The sequence below is a fragment of the Anabrus simplex genome, chromosome 3 (genome assembly GCF_040414725.1).
Source record: "Anabrus simplex isolate iqAnaSimp1 chromosome 3, ASM4041472v1, whole genome shotgun sequence".
NCBI classification, from domain to species: Eukaryota; Metazoa; Arthropoda; class Insecta; order Orthoptera; family Tettigoniidae; genus Anabrus; species Anabrus simplex.
The window spans coordinates 223,711,259-223,728,076 of NC_090267.1; the positions used below are offsets into that span (position 1 = coordinate 223,711,259).

The 16,818-nt window shown below is 39.3% G+C and overlaps 1 protein-coding gene across 6 annotated transcripts in view; it reads right to left on the reverse strand.

Annotated features, from left to right (window-relative positions):
- Positions 1–16,818, reverse strand: part of 5PtaseI (inositol polyphosphate-5-phosphatase A) — a 589,076-nt gene that overhangs the window by 286,610 nt on the left and 285,648 nt on the right. For all 6 annotated transcript variants that reach the window (XM_067142880.2, XM_067142882.2, XM_067142879.2 and 3 more), the window contains exon 11: positions 768–845. In XM_067142880.2, coding sequence (XP_066998981.1) covers positions 768–845 — 78 coding nt within the window. The remainder of the gene's footprint in view (positions 1–767; positions 846–16,818) is intronic.

A 16,818-nucleotide genomic window follows, 5' to 3' on the forward strand; every position in this document is an offset into this window, starting at 1 on the left:
AATTGCTTCTTTGTGCATTTCAAAATGAAATAGTTCCATTACATTTTTCTTGCAGATAGTCAGTTCTGCCCATGGTAAGCAATCATATCATTTCCCCATCTTAATGTGGAGTCTTTCCCTTCAGTTGTTATGGATGAGCCCTCACCCCTATTTAAATTTGCATGACCCATTCACCCCTGTAGTATAACTTGAGCGCTATTTGATTACAGACTTTTAAAGATGAACCAAACACCCCTGATATAAATGCTAGTCTGGGACTCAGGTGTGGCCAGGTGCAGTAGGTGGGCCAGAACTTAAATAGTAATTTTCAGTGGCTACATGCCACTTGACATACAAAAGATTACACAAATTTGTTAAGGGGGTCAGAGAAAGGTAAAGTATGATTATTTTTTGTTTCTTCTTCTTCAAATATATCCACAACAAACAAACGTTTCTATAACAGGAACTTTATCATTTCCTTCACCTAAAATGCATAAATGGGCAGGGGGGAGGAGGGACTCCTGCACACAAATTCTAGAACTTAAAGAAAAGTCAAATATCAATGTCAAATAGTCCTTAGAAGCGAAATAGAATAATTTTAAATCCCAAATAATGGTTTTGTCTGTCCTTGGATATCCTTATTTTATAGAGTACACAATCAATTGCTTTCAGGCTAACAAAATTTAAAACTGTCATTGCATTTGTTTTCAATGCAACTGAGAATTCTTGTCATAAGGAGTATCATGGATTACAGACAAATTACTATTTCTATTTTAAATGTAACTCACCCAGTGGCCATCATTTCCAATAAATACTGACTGGTGGTCAGCATGGCTGAACTCTTTCTTCCCAAGAGATAGAATGATCTGAAACACCACCATAATATACTCTCATATTTTGCCTAACACAATATAACACACTCAAATGCATGCTGGTCACATTCTCTTTCGGCCCAAAATATTGATAATCATCAAACACTGCACTATAATAGACACCTCCTGGAAGGAAGAGAAACTATTAAAGAATGTGGCATTAAACATCCAAAGAATATCCCTTGAGATGATGCCTGAAACAGGTGTGAATGACCACTAATGCAAGAAAGCACTTACTGCCCAATAACTTATGCACGAGATCATGTGATTATTAACAAGAAATTTTAATTAGTCTTCTCCGCTCAGAAAAGGAAACACTTCAGGCTGAGCTTTTCAGTTACAACAACTGAATGTCCCTGCTTTAGCCTTGGAAAATAACTTTTTGGTTCAGTTGAATTGGAAATTAAGCGTTGTAAGGGGCAATCCTAAGACAAGTCATATGCTTATGTTGACAACATTCAATAATGCCCAAAATGATGTTGAAAGATCCTTGTTCCCTGTTGACCATCATGATCAAAGACTAAATCTGAAAAGACTTTGAAAGCTATTTGTGCATTTCAGTATACAAAGGGCACTAGGGAAGTTTTGCAATATGCAAAATCGGTTGGCTGGACACCCCTGTTATGGTGAGGGATGAAAAGAGGGGTGGAAACCGGTCTAGAAAATAGCAAGGCAGACCTTCACACCATTTGTTACCAAGCAGTGGGATTGAAAGCAAGATGTCAGTGTGGTCTAAAGGTGAATATCGCGCAATTATCAGCTACAATTTTACTCGTGGATTAACTATTGACCAGTACCTGGAGGAAATAACTCCTGTGCTGGGGAAAGACTGTCCACATCAGACAACAATTTTCTGCTGGTATAAAGAGTTCCAGAGGGGAAATTTTGGGGTTGAAGACGATCCTTGTTCTGGGCGACCGTCTGAATCAGTGACTGAGGAAAACATTGAAGCTGTGAGGAAAATGTTGCAGCAAGAGAGGCGGTTGACATATCGGCAGGTAGAAGAGACCCTCCACATCCCTGCACCAGCTATTCATTCAATTCCACATGACCATCTCCATGTTAGAAAGGTTTGTTCCATTTGGGTGCCCCATTTACTTTCAGAGGAACAAAGGGTACATCGAGTGGAATGGTGCCGAGAAATGCTAAAACAGTTTGAAAATAGGACTTTGCGCAATGTCAATAGCATCGTTACAGGTGACGAAACTTGGCTTTTTATTACGATGTCCCAACAAAATCCCAGAACAAGGTGTGGCTGTTTGAAGATAAGGATGATTGCAGTATCCTTCACTAAACGGGGCATCCTGACTCGGGTTGTGCTAGAAACACAAAGGACAGTTACTGCGAAGTGGTACGGTGAGACTTGTCTGCCTCAGGTCATCTAGGCTCTCAAGCAGCTTCGTCCAAGGTCACGGCTCAACACTTGGCTCTTGCACCACGACAATGCTCCAGCACATCGTGCTAATGTAACAATGGATTTTCAGGGTTGACTGTGTTTGATCACCCTCCGTACAGTCCTGATCTTGCCCCATGTGACTTCGCACTTTTCCAGACTAAATCTGGAAGTGAAGATGAAGCTGAAAGGGCGACGTTTTGTATCCGACGAGGAGCTTCTGGCAGCATGGTATCAAGAGTATGCAAATATAACCGAAGAAAAGTGGCAGAGTTGGTTCAGTGACTGGTTTCGACGTATGGACAAGTGTATTGAGTGTGGTAGAAATTATTTTGAAAAAGTCTAAAGCGTTCACTCACATTGCAAAACTTTCCTAGTGCCCTTCATATTTCAATGCTCTAACATGCAGTTTTTTCAAAACTGGCACTGTAAACTGATTATCATCATTATTGTTTTAACATATCGTTTTGGGCTCTTAGGACCATGGTTAACACCTGATCTCGATACAAAATGCAGTTCATTGCTCTTCGGACATTTTTCACTAGGTCATCTTCATTTTCCAGAAGATCCTTTAATTTATGTTCCCAGGTCCTGAATTGCCTCCTTTCTTAAAGCAGTGTCTCAAAAACACCAGCCAGATACTTCACCACAGTTGTCCATAGAGTGGTCCATTGCCAAGTCATGAGAGATCACAAATTCTTCAAGATATTCTGGCGTTGGGCATTTGAGACAAATGACCATACATAAGATGCTTCCTAGATAGAAGCTTTTCAAATTTAGAGTACAGTTTCTGCATATGACCTGAGGTGATACTCACCCTCACAATTTTGACATGGGCCCAGGATCTTTCTTAGGAATTTCCTCCCTTTCATTTGGATTTTCTCTTTCTCACTGTGGTGAGCGAGGGCCAAACATTCAGCAGCATATCAGGCTTCAGGACATACTATTATGATGTAGTGCAGTACTTGGCCTCCCATGAGATCGATCTGGACTGATGTGGATTTCAAGAGGTGAAAAACTGTTTCCGTGCATTTGGCCAAGTATTTCAGAGCTTCTTTCTCTGATGCATTAAAAGGAAAGGCTCTCTCCAAGATGCTTCAAAATGCAAAATTTGATTTTCCCATATCTGGTATCTAGAAATGAAATGAAATGAAATGAAATGAAATGAAATGGCATATGGCTTTTAGTGCCGGGAGTGTCCGAGGACATGTTCGGCTCGCCAGATGCAGGTCTTTTTATTTGACTCCCGTAGGCGACCTGCGCGTCGTGATGAAGATGAAATGATGATGAAGACGACACATACGCCCAGCCCCCGTGCCAGCGAAATTAACCAATTATGGTTAAAATTCCCGACCCTGCCGGGAATCGAACCCGGGACCCCTGTGGCCAAAGACCAGCACGCTAACCATTTAGCCATGGAGCCGGACTATCTAGAAATGATATGGTATTATGATGGTCTGACATTATTACTGCAGTTTTTTTTCAAAAGATATTTGGAAACCTACAGCTTCAGCTACGTCTTGTAATGCTTTAACCTGGAGGTAGGCAATGTTGACGTCATCTGCCATTAGGACTAAATCATCTGTGATGGAGGATCCTAAGAGCTAACAATGACAAGTGAGGTGGTCACACAGGTGCTCAAATGACTTCAAGGTTATGGAATTAGGGGCCAACGAATTACTTGAAGTCTTGGTTGTGCTCTTCAGGTCGATGTCTGACATTTCTAGTTGCATGACATGTTGCATTGTCTTACTGAAATGGCTACTAGCAGAGAAAAACTACTACATTCTGGCATTCTCTCTGACTGGATGCGCCATTTTCCAGACTTACAGGCACCTCCCTACTCGCTCTGAGCTGAACAAGCCTAGGCCTGGTCACTCATTGATTAGAGGCTTGCTTTGCCTCCTACTGCTGGCTGGAGATGTCCACTTAAATCCTGGTCCCTCCTCTTGTGAAACGAAAACAAAAAATATTCCGCCCTGAGCACTCATATAACAGAGTCCAATCATTCCTTCACCTCCATAGAGCAGGACTTAAAAATACTTTATTTTTATAACAAGGGAAATTTACTCAATGTTTTAGAAAACATCTTTATTAATATAGACCAAAAATGCAATCCTACTTACAATTTAAATGAAATTTCAGAAACTGTGAACGTAATTTTCGAGGCATTACTCAACAATTCTTATTTGGACAAGCCTTGTAACAAGCCTCCATGTAGTCACTTCCTGCCTATTGGTTCCAGCCTTCCCCTACTCTCCCCTCATACCAGCTTCCATCACACACGGCCTCCCTAGTTCACCTCCTGTCAACCATAAAACATCTATATATGCTGAGCTAGCCATTCTTGGGTAGGCAGGAACATAAGTAATCAGATGTGTCGCATTTTATTTTCATTTCATTCTTTTGTATTATAAGATGCTTCAAAACCTTGACTACTTTTAACGCTAATAATAGCCATCAATCTCGTTCTAGGGCACTCTACTGCACATTCCATGTATGAAATCACGATCAGATATTCTGCCTACTTTATTTTATCAAGAATTGTTAACATCATCACAAGATGAACTCAATACCATTTTACCGGAACCCTCACTCATGTTTAACTTACGTTTAACAATTATCTTCATTCTACTGGAAATAAACATTGTGCTCTATATCACCAAGTTTCTACCGACGAATCGGCAAACTGTATGTCAACACAGCATCATCACATTAAGAAGGACTCTATCACCAATTTTATTGAACCATCTCATGTATCAATATTTTAATTTTCACTTTTAACAGTATTCAAGAGTTGTGCTTAGAACATTCCAGCTCATTCTTCAACATTTTAACCGACACATTTGGCAGTCCGAATTATTTTTAATGTGTTTTTGTCCTTGTCCTTTGTTCTTAATCTTAAAACTTTTCAGCTGATGATGTCTACAAGATAGATGAAACATGTTCCATTATTTTTTAAATGTTATTTAAATAATTAAATAAACATTTTTTTTATAAGTATTGTAAAGGTGGAACACTTGACCATACCTTTTAAGTATACGTTGTAATATCCACTGAAGTATTTTACTTGATCGTCTGACAAGACAAGGAACCAAAGGTACATCAAACAATCTGTGACTGCTATCCAAGAGTATACCAACCAGATGTCTTGCTTCTGGATAAGCAGTGTACAGCCGACGGTTTCCATTTTGGAATACGCAGGGATAGCTTGGGTGAAGTAGCATCTGTTGCAAATTTGCAGCATAGGTCAATAGTATACGTTGGCACTTCAGATGTAAAGGCGGCACACCAGGTTCAAATAATAAATAATGTTATTGGCTTTACGTCCTACTAACTACTTTTACAGTTTTTGGAGACGCCAAAGTGCCGGAATTTAGTCCTCCAGGAGATCCTTAACATGCCAGTAAACCTACAGACATGAGGCTGGCGTATTTGAGCATCTTCAAATACCACAGGACTGAGCCAGGATCGAACCTGCCAAGTTGGGGTCAGAAGGCCAGCGCTTCAGGCTAGCAACGGGACTTACATGGAATGCTCCAGCTGACAAATTAATTCTGCTGTGATGGATGCTCTTCAATTTTGCAAGGATGCTTTGCCTTATTGATCCATATGTTGCACTGCCGTAGTCTAACCTGGATAAAATATGCGCCCTGTACAATCGTAGGACCACTGTGTGGTCTGCCTCCCAAGTAATAGTGCTAAGAGACATTTTTTTTACAATTGGCTTTACGTTGCAGCACTGACACTGATAGGTCTTATGGCGACGATGGGATAGGAAAGAGCTAGGAGTGGGAAGGAAGCAGTCATGGCCTTAATTAAGGTACAGCCCCAGCATTTGTCTGGTGTGAAAATGGGAAACCACGAAAAACCATCTTCAGGGCTGCTGACAGCGGGGTTCGAACCCATTATATCCCGGATGCAAGCTCAAGGCTGCACGCTGCTATCTGCACGGCCAACTCGCCTGCTGCTAAGAAACTTCAAAATATTCAGTTTCTTTGCACATTTGGCCTTTAAATGATGCATGTATGGCTCCCACAATAATGTACTATCGAAAAGGAGCCCAAGAAAGCGGTAAGTTGGAGGTGAAGAGTGTGCTTCTGGCAGAAGTGAACAACAGAGGACTTTGCAGTTGAAAACTGAAAGCTATATTCTAAGGTCTACTGTCCCACTCTCCTAATAGCTTGCTGTAATTGTCACTCTGTGACTGCTGTACTTTGTGAGCTATAATGCAGAGCAAAATTGTCTGCATATAGTAACTGTATTACTGCTGAACCAGCAGCAGTGACAATTACAATTACAAGAAATGAAAATCATTGCGAATCTGTATTGAAAGTAGTCTTATGATAAATGTAAGAAATTTATTTCTTTTCCACCTACTCTGTAACTTCCTACATACTTGGGGATTTTTTTCAGGCTTAAGGAGAACAATTACTATTCCCTCTCGCCACTGTGACAGAAACTCGCCCTATATCCAGATTCGGTTGAACACCCCAAGAAGATATAAGACGCTATTCTCAACGAAGTGTTTCAATATCAGGTTATGGACATTATCTGGTCCAGGTACCTGATATGGTTTGGAAGTTTTTTAATGTATTCAATTTTGTAGTAGATTTTAGATCAATTTTAACCAGGTACCTGATATGGTTTGAGGTAATGATACGGCTGATTATGCCCCATAGTAAAGGGTGAAACATGTACCAACTCTTATTTTAATGAGTATTTAACACTAACTTTAACATATTGAGCTGTATTGAATAGGTGGAAAAGAAATAAATTTCTTACATTTATCATAAAAATACCGTTGATGGCAATCGCAAACAGAGTGGCACTGAGAACCGATCCCTGTGGGACTCTATTTTCCTGACATATTGTGAATATGCCCTCCCTACTCAGACATGGAATAGACAAAGAGACAAAAAATTTGCAATAACTGGCACGTTTCCTCGGAAATTCCACTGATGCAGGACTGAAAGGATGCCATATTGCCATGTGGTGTCATAGGACATTTCTAAATCAAAGAAAAAAACCACTACCTGCTGTTTGCAGAGAAATGCATCTTGGAGAGAACTCTCCAGGAGTACCAAGTGGTCAGGGGTAGAGCGGGCAGCTCGAAAACCACATTGGTACTCAGACAAAAGTCCTCTTTTTTCCAAACTCCGCACAAGTTGATGATTCACCATCCTCTCAAATAGTTCATACAGACAGTTACTGAGGCAAATAGGTCTGTAACTTCCTACACACTTGGAATTTTTTTCAGGCTTAAGGAGAGGAACTACTATTCCCTCTCGCCATTGTGACAGAAACTCGCCCTATATCCAGATTCGGTTGAACACCCCAAGACGATATAAGACGCTATCCTCAATGAGGTGTTTCAACATCAGGTTATGGACATTATCTGGTCCACGAGCCGTGTACTTGCAAAGTGCCAAGGCGCTGCAGAGTTTCCACGCCATAAAGTTCATGTTATAATTCTCTCAGGCTTGATTGGCAAAACTCAGATGATGGTATTCTTCCCCCCACGTCAATTGCCTTGTGTACTGTGACATTTCACATTACGCCATTCTGTCATCATTTAGTTTATTTACAGTTTTCTAGTTCATTCCTTATTGTTTTGACAACCACTGCAACTTTTTTATATTTCTTACATTTAAGTGTAGTTATATACAATTTTCTATTCATAATTCTTTTCCCCAATCCATAAAATCTTAGTTACTGTTTTAGCTCCACCTTCTCCACTGGGTATATAACTGGCATTGCACTCTCTTCCTTCGTCACACATTCTCAAGAAGCTGGCCTTGCCAGCGCTTTACATCACTCGTCCTCAAGACGCTGGCTTGCCAGTGCTCTTCATTACTCATCCCTAACACACGGGCTGTGTTAGCAGCCTCTACCTGTTAACTTCAAGCTGGCTTTGAGCACTCTGCTCGCCGTCCAGCTGCACACATCCACCACGCAAATAATGGCTGAAACTTCCTCTTCTTCAAAGCCGTGTTCGGCAGCTCCCGCACATCATGTGCAGCAACTTGGTGATTAGGAAGACACCTCTACATTAAATCAGCCTGTTACCTTGTGTAACAAGTGGTTCTTAACCACCACTCTTTTTCAACTATGGCCGATTAAATTTTTATGCCGCTTTTATCTCCATCATGGGCGGATGTTTTATTTCAACCATCTACAAGATTTTTGCTGATTCACATGGACTGCTACCTGAAAATCTCAATACACTCTTCAAGATCCTGGGTGGTTTTCTTTTAATTAATTCAGCATTATGCTGTTCGCTAGAAGAAGAGAGTCAAGGTAAGTAATCAAATTCCATAACCCGGTATTTTTTAAAGTCAATTTTCTGGCATCTGAACTTCCAAATACTTTCATTTTTTAATTTTTTTTAATGCTTACAATCTGCTTCACGTTGCACCAACACAGATAGGTCTTATGGCAATGATGTGACATGAAACGGCTAGGACTGGGAAGGAAGTGGCCATGGGCTTAATTAAGGTACAGCCCCAGCATTTGCCTGGTGTGAACATGGGAAAACACTGAAAACCATCTTCAGGGCAGCCGACAGTGAGATTCGAACCCACTATCTCCCGGATGCAAGCTTACAGCTGTGCGTTTTCATTCATTACCATAACTAGCACTATAATGATTAATTCAAGAAACCTTAATGCAATACTATCTAAACAATAATCATGCTCTGCAAGATTTCTCACTTCAGGCACTACAAAGTAAAATTTTGGACTAATAAGTCTTAACTCCTTTTTTTGTGTCAATGCTTATACATTCAATCTAAATATCAATTGTGTTCTGCAAGATTTCTCACATCAAGCTGTACAAAGTAATATTTTGGATTAATGAGTCTTACAACACTTTTTCTCCATATCATTGTTTATGTATTTAAGAACTATTTAATCAATAATTGTATTTTGTAAGATTTTTCACTTCAAGTATCACAAAGTAAATTTCAGTTCAGCGAGCTTCTCTCTTCAATATAAATTTTTATATATTTTGAAACTTATCTAGTCATGAATTAATTTTCACTTGTTAAATTGTTGGCTTCTTTTTCAATTGTTAAATTTGAGAATATTTATCATAGTATGTCTTGGTAGTAGAATATATATAGGAAAATCTATTGAATTTCTTCCATTTCCATTTTCATTTTCTCCTATGTTTCCATCCTGTCTAGCTGCCAACTATTCTAACTCATGTATCAGTAAGCCTTTACCACTGCCACATCTATTCCATCTTTTGGAAACAGATAATTCCAATCTCGGACTTTATCACAGTTTTTCTCATTTATTCCCAGAAGTTTCTCTCCTTGCCCCGGAGGGAATCGAAAGTTAAAGACTTCAATGGCAGACCACCTTGGGCAGACTGTAGGAGTTTGTTTCCAGCCATGCCCAGAAACATCCTCCCCGAACGCAATCCACTCCAATCCGGGGCCTCTGTAGCTGAACCAAGCAGCCAAGGCAATACCCACCAAGCCACAGCAGATATAGTCTGATGTTGGACAATGCCCAATACGGGCTGACTGAAGCAATGAGCACTAGGACTTCCTTCCTCAAATCACTCACAATAGCATGTACCCCATAGCGTTTACAGAGTGGTAAGGATAAATAAAAAAAACAAATAGAAAACAAATAATAATAATATGTCTTTCTGACATTTGGCTATGTGGGGACCTGCGTTGTCAGGTGGCTACTACTGCATGGGTACATGCCACTCCCACTCAACTGGATTCTTGGGATACCGTTGGGCTCTAGAGCATAGTTGCACATGTAAGAGGTCCATCCCCAAGCAACACGCACATCAAGAATTTTGAATTGGTCTACAACCAAATATTTTAAAAAATAAAGAGGGGACTGATGGCCACAACATGGCCCTTTCAATTGCCTTCTATGACAGGCAGGGATTACCCATGGATGTATTCAATCTCCTCTCATCCAGAGGGGTACAATACAAGGTACAAAAGCCACAATCCAGGTCCGCGCCTAGGTTGCCCCTTTTTGTCGCCTCTTACGACAGGCAGGGGATACTGTGGGTGTATTCATCTCCCTCCCCCACGGGGGTTCTAGATTTCATTCGCCCCAGGGAAGACAATCAGTATGTATGGATAGACACCAACTGCAAGGACGGAACTACAACCAAACAAGTTGAGAGTACCTTCCTCATGGATGAGTGGTTCATGGGAATGCCATGAAAACTTTTTCCAGCCATAAAGCAACCACCATCAACTGGTGTTGTCTTCTAGTAATTGTTGCAAGGTGTTTGTTCTCTTTCTGCTCTTTTACCTACCTTACATGCCTATGTTTTCAGTATGATGAAAAAAAAAAGAAGGCAACCCTTTGCCATTCAGTGAAGGTCCAATTCTGATACTGATGTGCAAAATGTAGCCTTTTTTTGCTGACTGGCCGTCATCAATATAAGTGCTGAGACTATTTGTCTGCTTCAGAGCATAGTTTGCTGAACTGTTATTTTAAGCATACCTGTCGTAGCACCTGGTGTATCTTGACGGTGAGCTGCTCCAATAGTGCCATGTGTCCACTCATAATAAACCTTTACCATAACTGCATGTGAAAAATTCACAAACTGCACTGTTTTGAAAATACAGCAGAACCTTGTCTATCCAGACCAACTGGAACTGAATGTCTTCTGGATAAATAATAATCTAGTTGGAAATTTAGGGAATAATATTGAATGAATACAGTACTGAAATCAAAATGATATATTGTACACTTTAAACACTTACCTCTTACTTTCACATTAACAAATTATAAAAACATTTCAGGCATGCAAACACTAATAATGTACATTTCTAAAGTAAGTTTCTTCCTAGCCAAATTTTTATATGGATGTTTGTGTGCAGCACCATTGCACAGGTGTTTCTCTAACATGAGTTCAGCTGAAGTTGTTTTCATCTAGTGTTTCAAATAAACCACCACTCTGTATAGCTGAGAAGTCTCTGTATGAGACAGAATCTCTTCTGGTTCTGAGCCAGCCTCGTTTTCAGATCTATCACCACAGTCGACATTATCTGCAGATAAACAAGTGGCAACAATCCGTCATCATGCTAATGCCAGCAATAAGCAATATGACTATCAGCAAAAAAAACCTTTATTTGTTAAGAAAGAAAAGTACGGTATTACACTTTGTGCAAAATCTTCATGGAATTATAAACATCTGGGTTTTTCTTGATTTTCCCATCAGCAGATGAGGGAATTTATGTCTCCTAGGTGCCTTACTTGAAGCCATCACTGTAATCTGCCCTTTATGCCTTTTGTAGCCTTTTGTTGAGCAGTCTAATTTAAGAGCTAACATCTTATTGGCTAGCAACCACATTCACTACCCAAAGTAACCCCTGAAGTAGTCACTGTCAACCGACATATTTCATGACAAGCTTTCCATCTTTCTCGACGAGCTAGAAAAAAGACTACAGAGTGGCTAACATGGCTGCCACAGCGCTCAGGGTGGTACCAAGGTGAAATAGCAAAGCCATAGTTTAGTGCCATCCATATATTTTGTTCTGCTTACAGTCCGCTACTTTTAATAGATTAGATCTAATGAATGTCTACGGCATCCTATTGCATAAATAGTAGAGAAAACACAAAGGATATATAATATTTCAAATATGATTTTTCTTTCTACTAAAGTACACAGTTTTTAGCGATTAGCAGAATTACTTTGGCTATGTAGCTCAATCCAGCATGTGTATTGTAGGCCTACATTCATTTTCTTGTAGGAACTGACCGAACAGCCAAACACAATAAACGGTATCCTGCCTGGCTGAGGGGCTCAGACGGTAAAACCCAAGTTGGCATATTAGGTATTTGAAGATGCTCAAATACATCACCCTTGTGTCAGTAGATTTACCAGCCTGTCAAGGAACTCTGACGGGGCAAAACCCCGGCACCTAAGCTTCTCCGAAAACCGTACAAAGTAGTTGGTAGGACAAAAAAACAATATTTATTATTAAATGGTAACCTACAGAACATTGTTCCTTGGCATTTTGAAAATAAATGTATAGAGAGCAACCATTATACAAGATGCTTATTGTCCAACGTCACACCTACAATGTTTTGAATTTTCTAGTCACCTCATCCCCTCTGCTAACGATACAGTATAATATGAGGACTTTCAGTCTTACATCACTACTACTACCGAGTTGGCTAAGTGATTTGCAGCATATAGCTCTTAGCTTGCATTCAGGATATAGTGAGTTCGAATCCCACTGTTGACATCGCTGATGGCTTGTTTTATGTGGTTCCTGTTTTCACACCAGACAAATATGGGGGCTGCTGTGCCTTAATTATGGCCACTGCCACTTCCTTCGCAATCCTAGCCTTGTCCAATCCTATCGTAGTGATAAGATGTGTTTGAGCGGGTGCAACATAAGGCAAATAAAAAGATAGGTATTACAAGAATCTTCATTCAAAAATATTGGAAGCGAATTATTCAGTAAAGTATGCAATTTAAAATCATTAACACAAGAAGGACCATCCGCTTTATAAATCATTATTTTAAATTGTTTATCCTACAACTTCTTGTTCTGATTATTATTATTTATTATTATTATTTATTATTATTATTATTATTATTATTATTATTAGTTTTTTGTTCCACTAACTACTTTCTCAGATACGCTGACATGCCAGAATGTTGTCCTGCAGGAGTTCTTTTACGTGCTAGTAAATCTACTGCCATGAGGCTGACAGATTTGAGCACCTTCAAATACCACCAGACTGAGCCAGGATCAAACCTGCCAAGTTGCTTAGTGTCCGGCTCCTTGGCTGAATGATCAGCGTACTGGCCTTGGGTTCAGAGGGCCTCGGATTTGACCGGGTTGAGGATTTTAGCTGGGTAGTCAATAGCTAATTCCTCTGGTTCGAAAACTGGATAACCTCCTTCTTCTACACACACCAGAATATAACTACAAACCACCACAGACACATGCATACATCACCCCACCTTGGGTTGGCATCAGAAAGGGCACCCAGCCGTAAAATTAGGCTGAAGCCATACAAGATGCCAAATCCAGATAACTGGAAAGAGACCAAGAATTATTATTATTATTATTATTATTATTATTATTATTATTATTATTATTCACATGAATATTTTTCAATGTTATTTTGTTCAAGGTTTTATGTTCTATATTTTCATTCTCTGTAAGTAGGGTTAAATATGCTTAAAGGCAATGTATTCTGATTTCTTTTGTAATCACTGGAAATGTATTACTTTAAAAAAAATACAATATGTAAGTAGGTAGCCTGTACTGTATCTTGTATTTTTAAGCAGATATTATGCATCTTTGAGTGCTATCCTAATTAAGAAACCTGTGAAACTGTATTATTCCCACAAACTCTGTACTTGCTTCATCACCACACCCACTTGATCTGATCACTTAGAATATGGCGGACACAGCGTTCAAGTAGATTCAAACATGGCGGTCCAATGACCACTCTATAGTCCTCCTTCTAGCTCGCTGATCTTTCTAACCAACCCTGTCTAGCCATGAAATTAGGAACCCCATTAGGCAGTTTTGTGTTTAAATTACCACCTTTTGTAGTAAAACCAGGCCCAAATTTGGAATGCAGCAATGTTAACAAAATCACTGCTAGATAGAAATTGACAGGCGAGGCAAATCTGGCTCCATCCAGGTAACTTTTACAAAGTCGACACGCAATGTGCACGCATATTCAGTAGGAGATTGATCTCTGGTACATAAATTTTATAACAAAATACGACAGTATTACAATATTTTCAAACCAGATAAGCCAGAAATCCATTTCAATGAGGAACGGATAAATGAGGTTCTACTGTACTGCCAGCGTAGGTCCAAATGCCAATAATTATCTCTTTTAGAAACTTGGATCAATCTTCCTTTTATCCATGACAGGAACAAGTGTTATGTGTATAGATAGCCTACAAAACACCTTCTAAACCCAACACACCAGCTCATGACACATGATGTACTTCATGGGCTATGTGCTGCCAACATAATTTAGGAGTTGCATGCGTTGGCCGATGGCTGAAAACTTGTTGTATTTTATTGCGTTAGTGTGCTCGTGGTATCTGATATTGAAGTTTCTACCGGTTTGCCCGATGTAGGTTTTTCCATGATTATATAATTTTTACAACACTAAGCCCCCTTTTATACTTTGTTCCAAACCTCTTATGTATATTCCTTGTATATTTATTAGCTATTACTCACCTGTCCCATACTAACATCTCTTTTCATTTACCACATTCACTTGTTATTCCATAATAATCTTACTGTTAAAATTAACATGTTCTTAGGATTTCGTCAAGAGTGATCTTTGCTTTGATGTGGCTGATGATGACCCCTAGATGGGTCGAAACTAGTTCCATGTAATTTTAAAATATTTTGAATATATTTTGTATTGAATAGGTGGAAACCTTTACTGTGTTGTTACTCATATGTTATTCTCAGTTCAATACGGACCAACAACATGAAATTTATAACCCTTAATATATATTAATTGAAGAACGCAGAAATATAAAACTGTAAATAAAGCGGCGAGATAAGAAGAAAGATAGCAAGAAAGGCTTATATTGCATCTTCAAATCGGCAAGGGATAACTATTGATACAGTTGTCAAGAAGGAAATATTTAGGATATCGGAAATAGCTAAATTAACATATAAAAATAGCAATTGTAACACAAATATCTGAAACAAAGGCAGACATTTTGGTAGTCTACAAGCGTTATTAGGATTAAAGTTAAAACAATGGACTTGATATTGAAGTTACCATGTTATAAGGCTATGGAATCCGTATCATGGTGCAATTAACTTCATCTGTATTTATTTCTGTTGCATTTGCACAAGACATGGCTTTCACGATGTTCTAAGACGACGATGGCTCGATGTCCGGAGGAGACTGACCTGAGGTGACTGCGAAGGAACCTTACCTTTCCCAAAGCATCCTAATGACCAGCAAGAGGATGTAATTGCCCAAACTACAGATGTCCTGGAGCATCTAATGCAATCCTGATGGAGCGTATTGTACCAGGAAAGCCTAGGTCCTGGTCCATATCAATCGAAAGAAACGTTATTCCAGCATAAAAGATCCGACCGACGTACGAACATCTAAGTAAAGAATGTTCCAGTATGTGCAAGACTCTACGAGTGCACTAGGCGGAGTCAAGTGACGTCACCTGTCGCTTGAAGCTCACCTCCCCTAGAGATATTTCTCGAAAAGAATTTTCTTTTGCCAGCTTTTCAACGCCTCAACCAATTTCAACGGGACAAACGCTGAATCGTAGCGGACATCATAAAAGTTAATCCCTGTGAATTTCGAATTAATTCATCCCATGGTTGTTGAGTTATAATAATTTAAAGTCTAAAAGAAATTACGCACTCACGGTCACATAGCCAAGAGATACTACCCCTCCCAGCGCTGGTATATATATGTCAAGGCTAACCAGCAGAGCAGGGCAGTACAAGGACGAGTATACAGCAGATGTGTGTGAGTGAGACAGAGGAGAGACCGACCCGCATACAGTATGTTCGCGCAGTCACGGTGAAAGTACTTGCCGTCGCATTTCCGGAACACAAAGTTATATCGCCGACAGAATTATAAAAGACGTCGCACTGTATTTAGTACATCGCATCGCGACTACAGTCTAATTCTAAAGACATTTGAGAATATAATACGAGTGAACTTATTGAAGTGCAAATACCAAATATTTAACGTTCACAGAATATATCATTACGTGTAGACTTAGGTTACTTCACATGATATTGAACTTCTACAGAAACTAATGTGTAGAATCACCAGAACTCATTTCTTTTCGAGTATTGAACTGTATTTCTTTATTCACGCCATATTAGTATACGACTTACAGTAGTAATCTGGGTGAATACTAAGAACTTTTTCTGAGGTAATACGACGTTATAATAACAAGATAAGCAGAAAATAATCCTTAGTGACTTAATGACTGTGTTCAAAGACTGTGATTATAGACTATGATTTGCCTTTTCAAGTGTGAACTGTGTAATTATGGACGTTTCAGTAACGACTTTAAATAGTATTTCATACAGGAAGGACTGTGATTCTTCATTTAACGTCTTGAAGTTCAATTACGCCATAAATTGTGTTCAACAGTAAATGACAGTGTCAGTGATAACTACTCGCACTAAGTGAATTTTTCGTGTGCGAAAAATCACCTTAACAAGCTGCAATTCTACATGATCCAGTTCCAGCCGTCATCACCTCATCAGTAACGTCAACATGGTGTGTTAAGGGAACATCGCCGATCCTGATTCTCCACGGAACATTCCAGATGTCCATCCTTCGACATTTGTAGCAACAATTCTTTCAGTAAGTGAGTAGTAACAAACTGACTAAAATTTTCTCATTAATTTTGAACAGTGGAAACTTCAGTGCCGCGTGTGAACAAATATTTCAGAGTTCTCTTAATTTCTCAGAAGTGATTAATTTAATTTCAAATTTCATTTTCATATCTCATAGAAAGACTTTAGGCTTTTCAAGTGTGCTATATATCAAGGTTTACAAACTGAAAACTGAAAACTTTTAACAGAAATTTAATTTC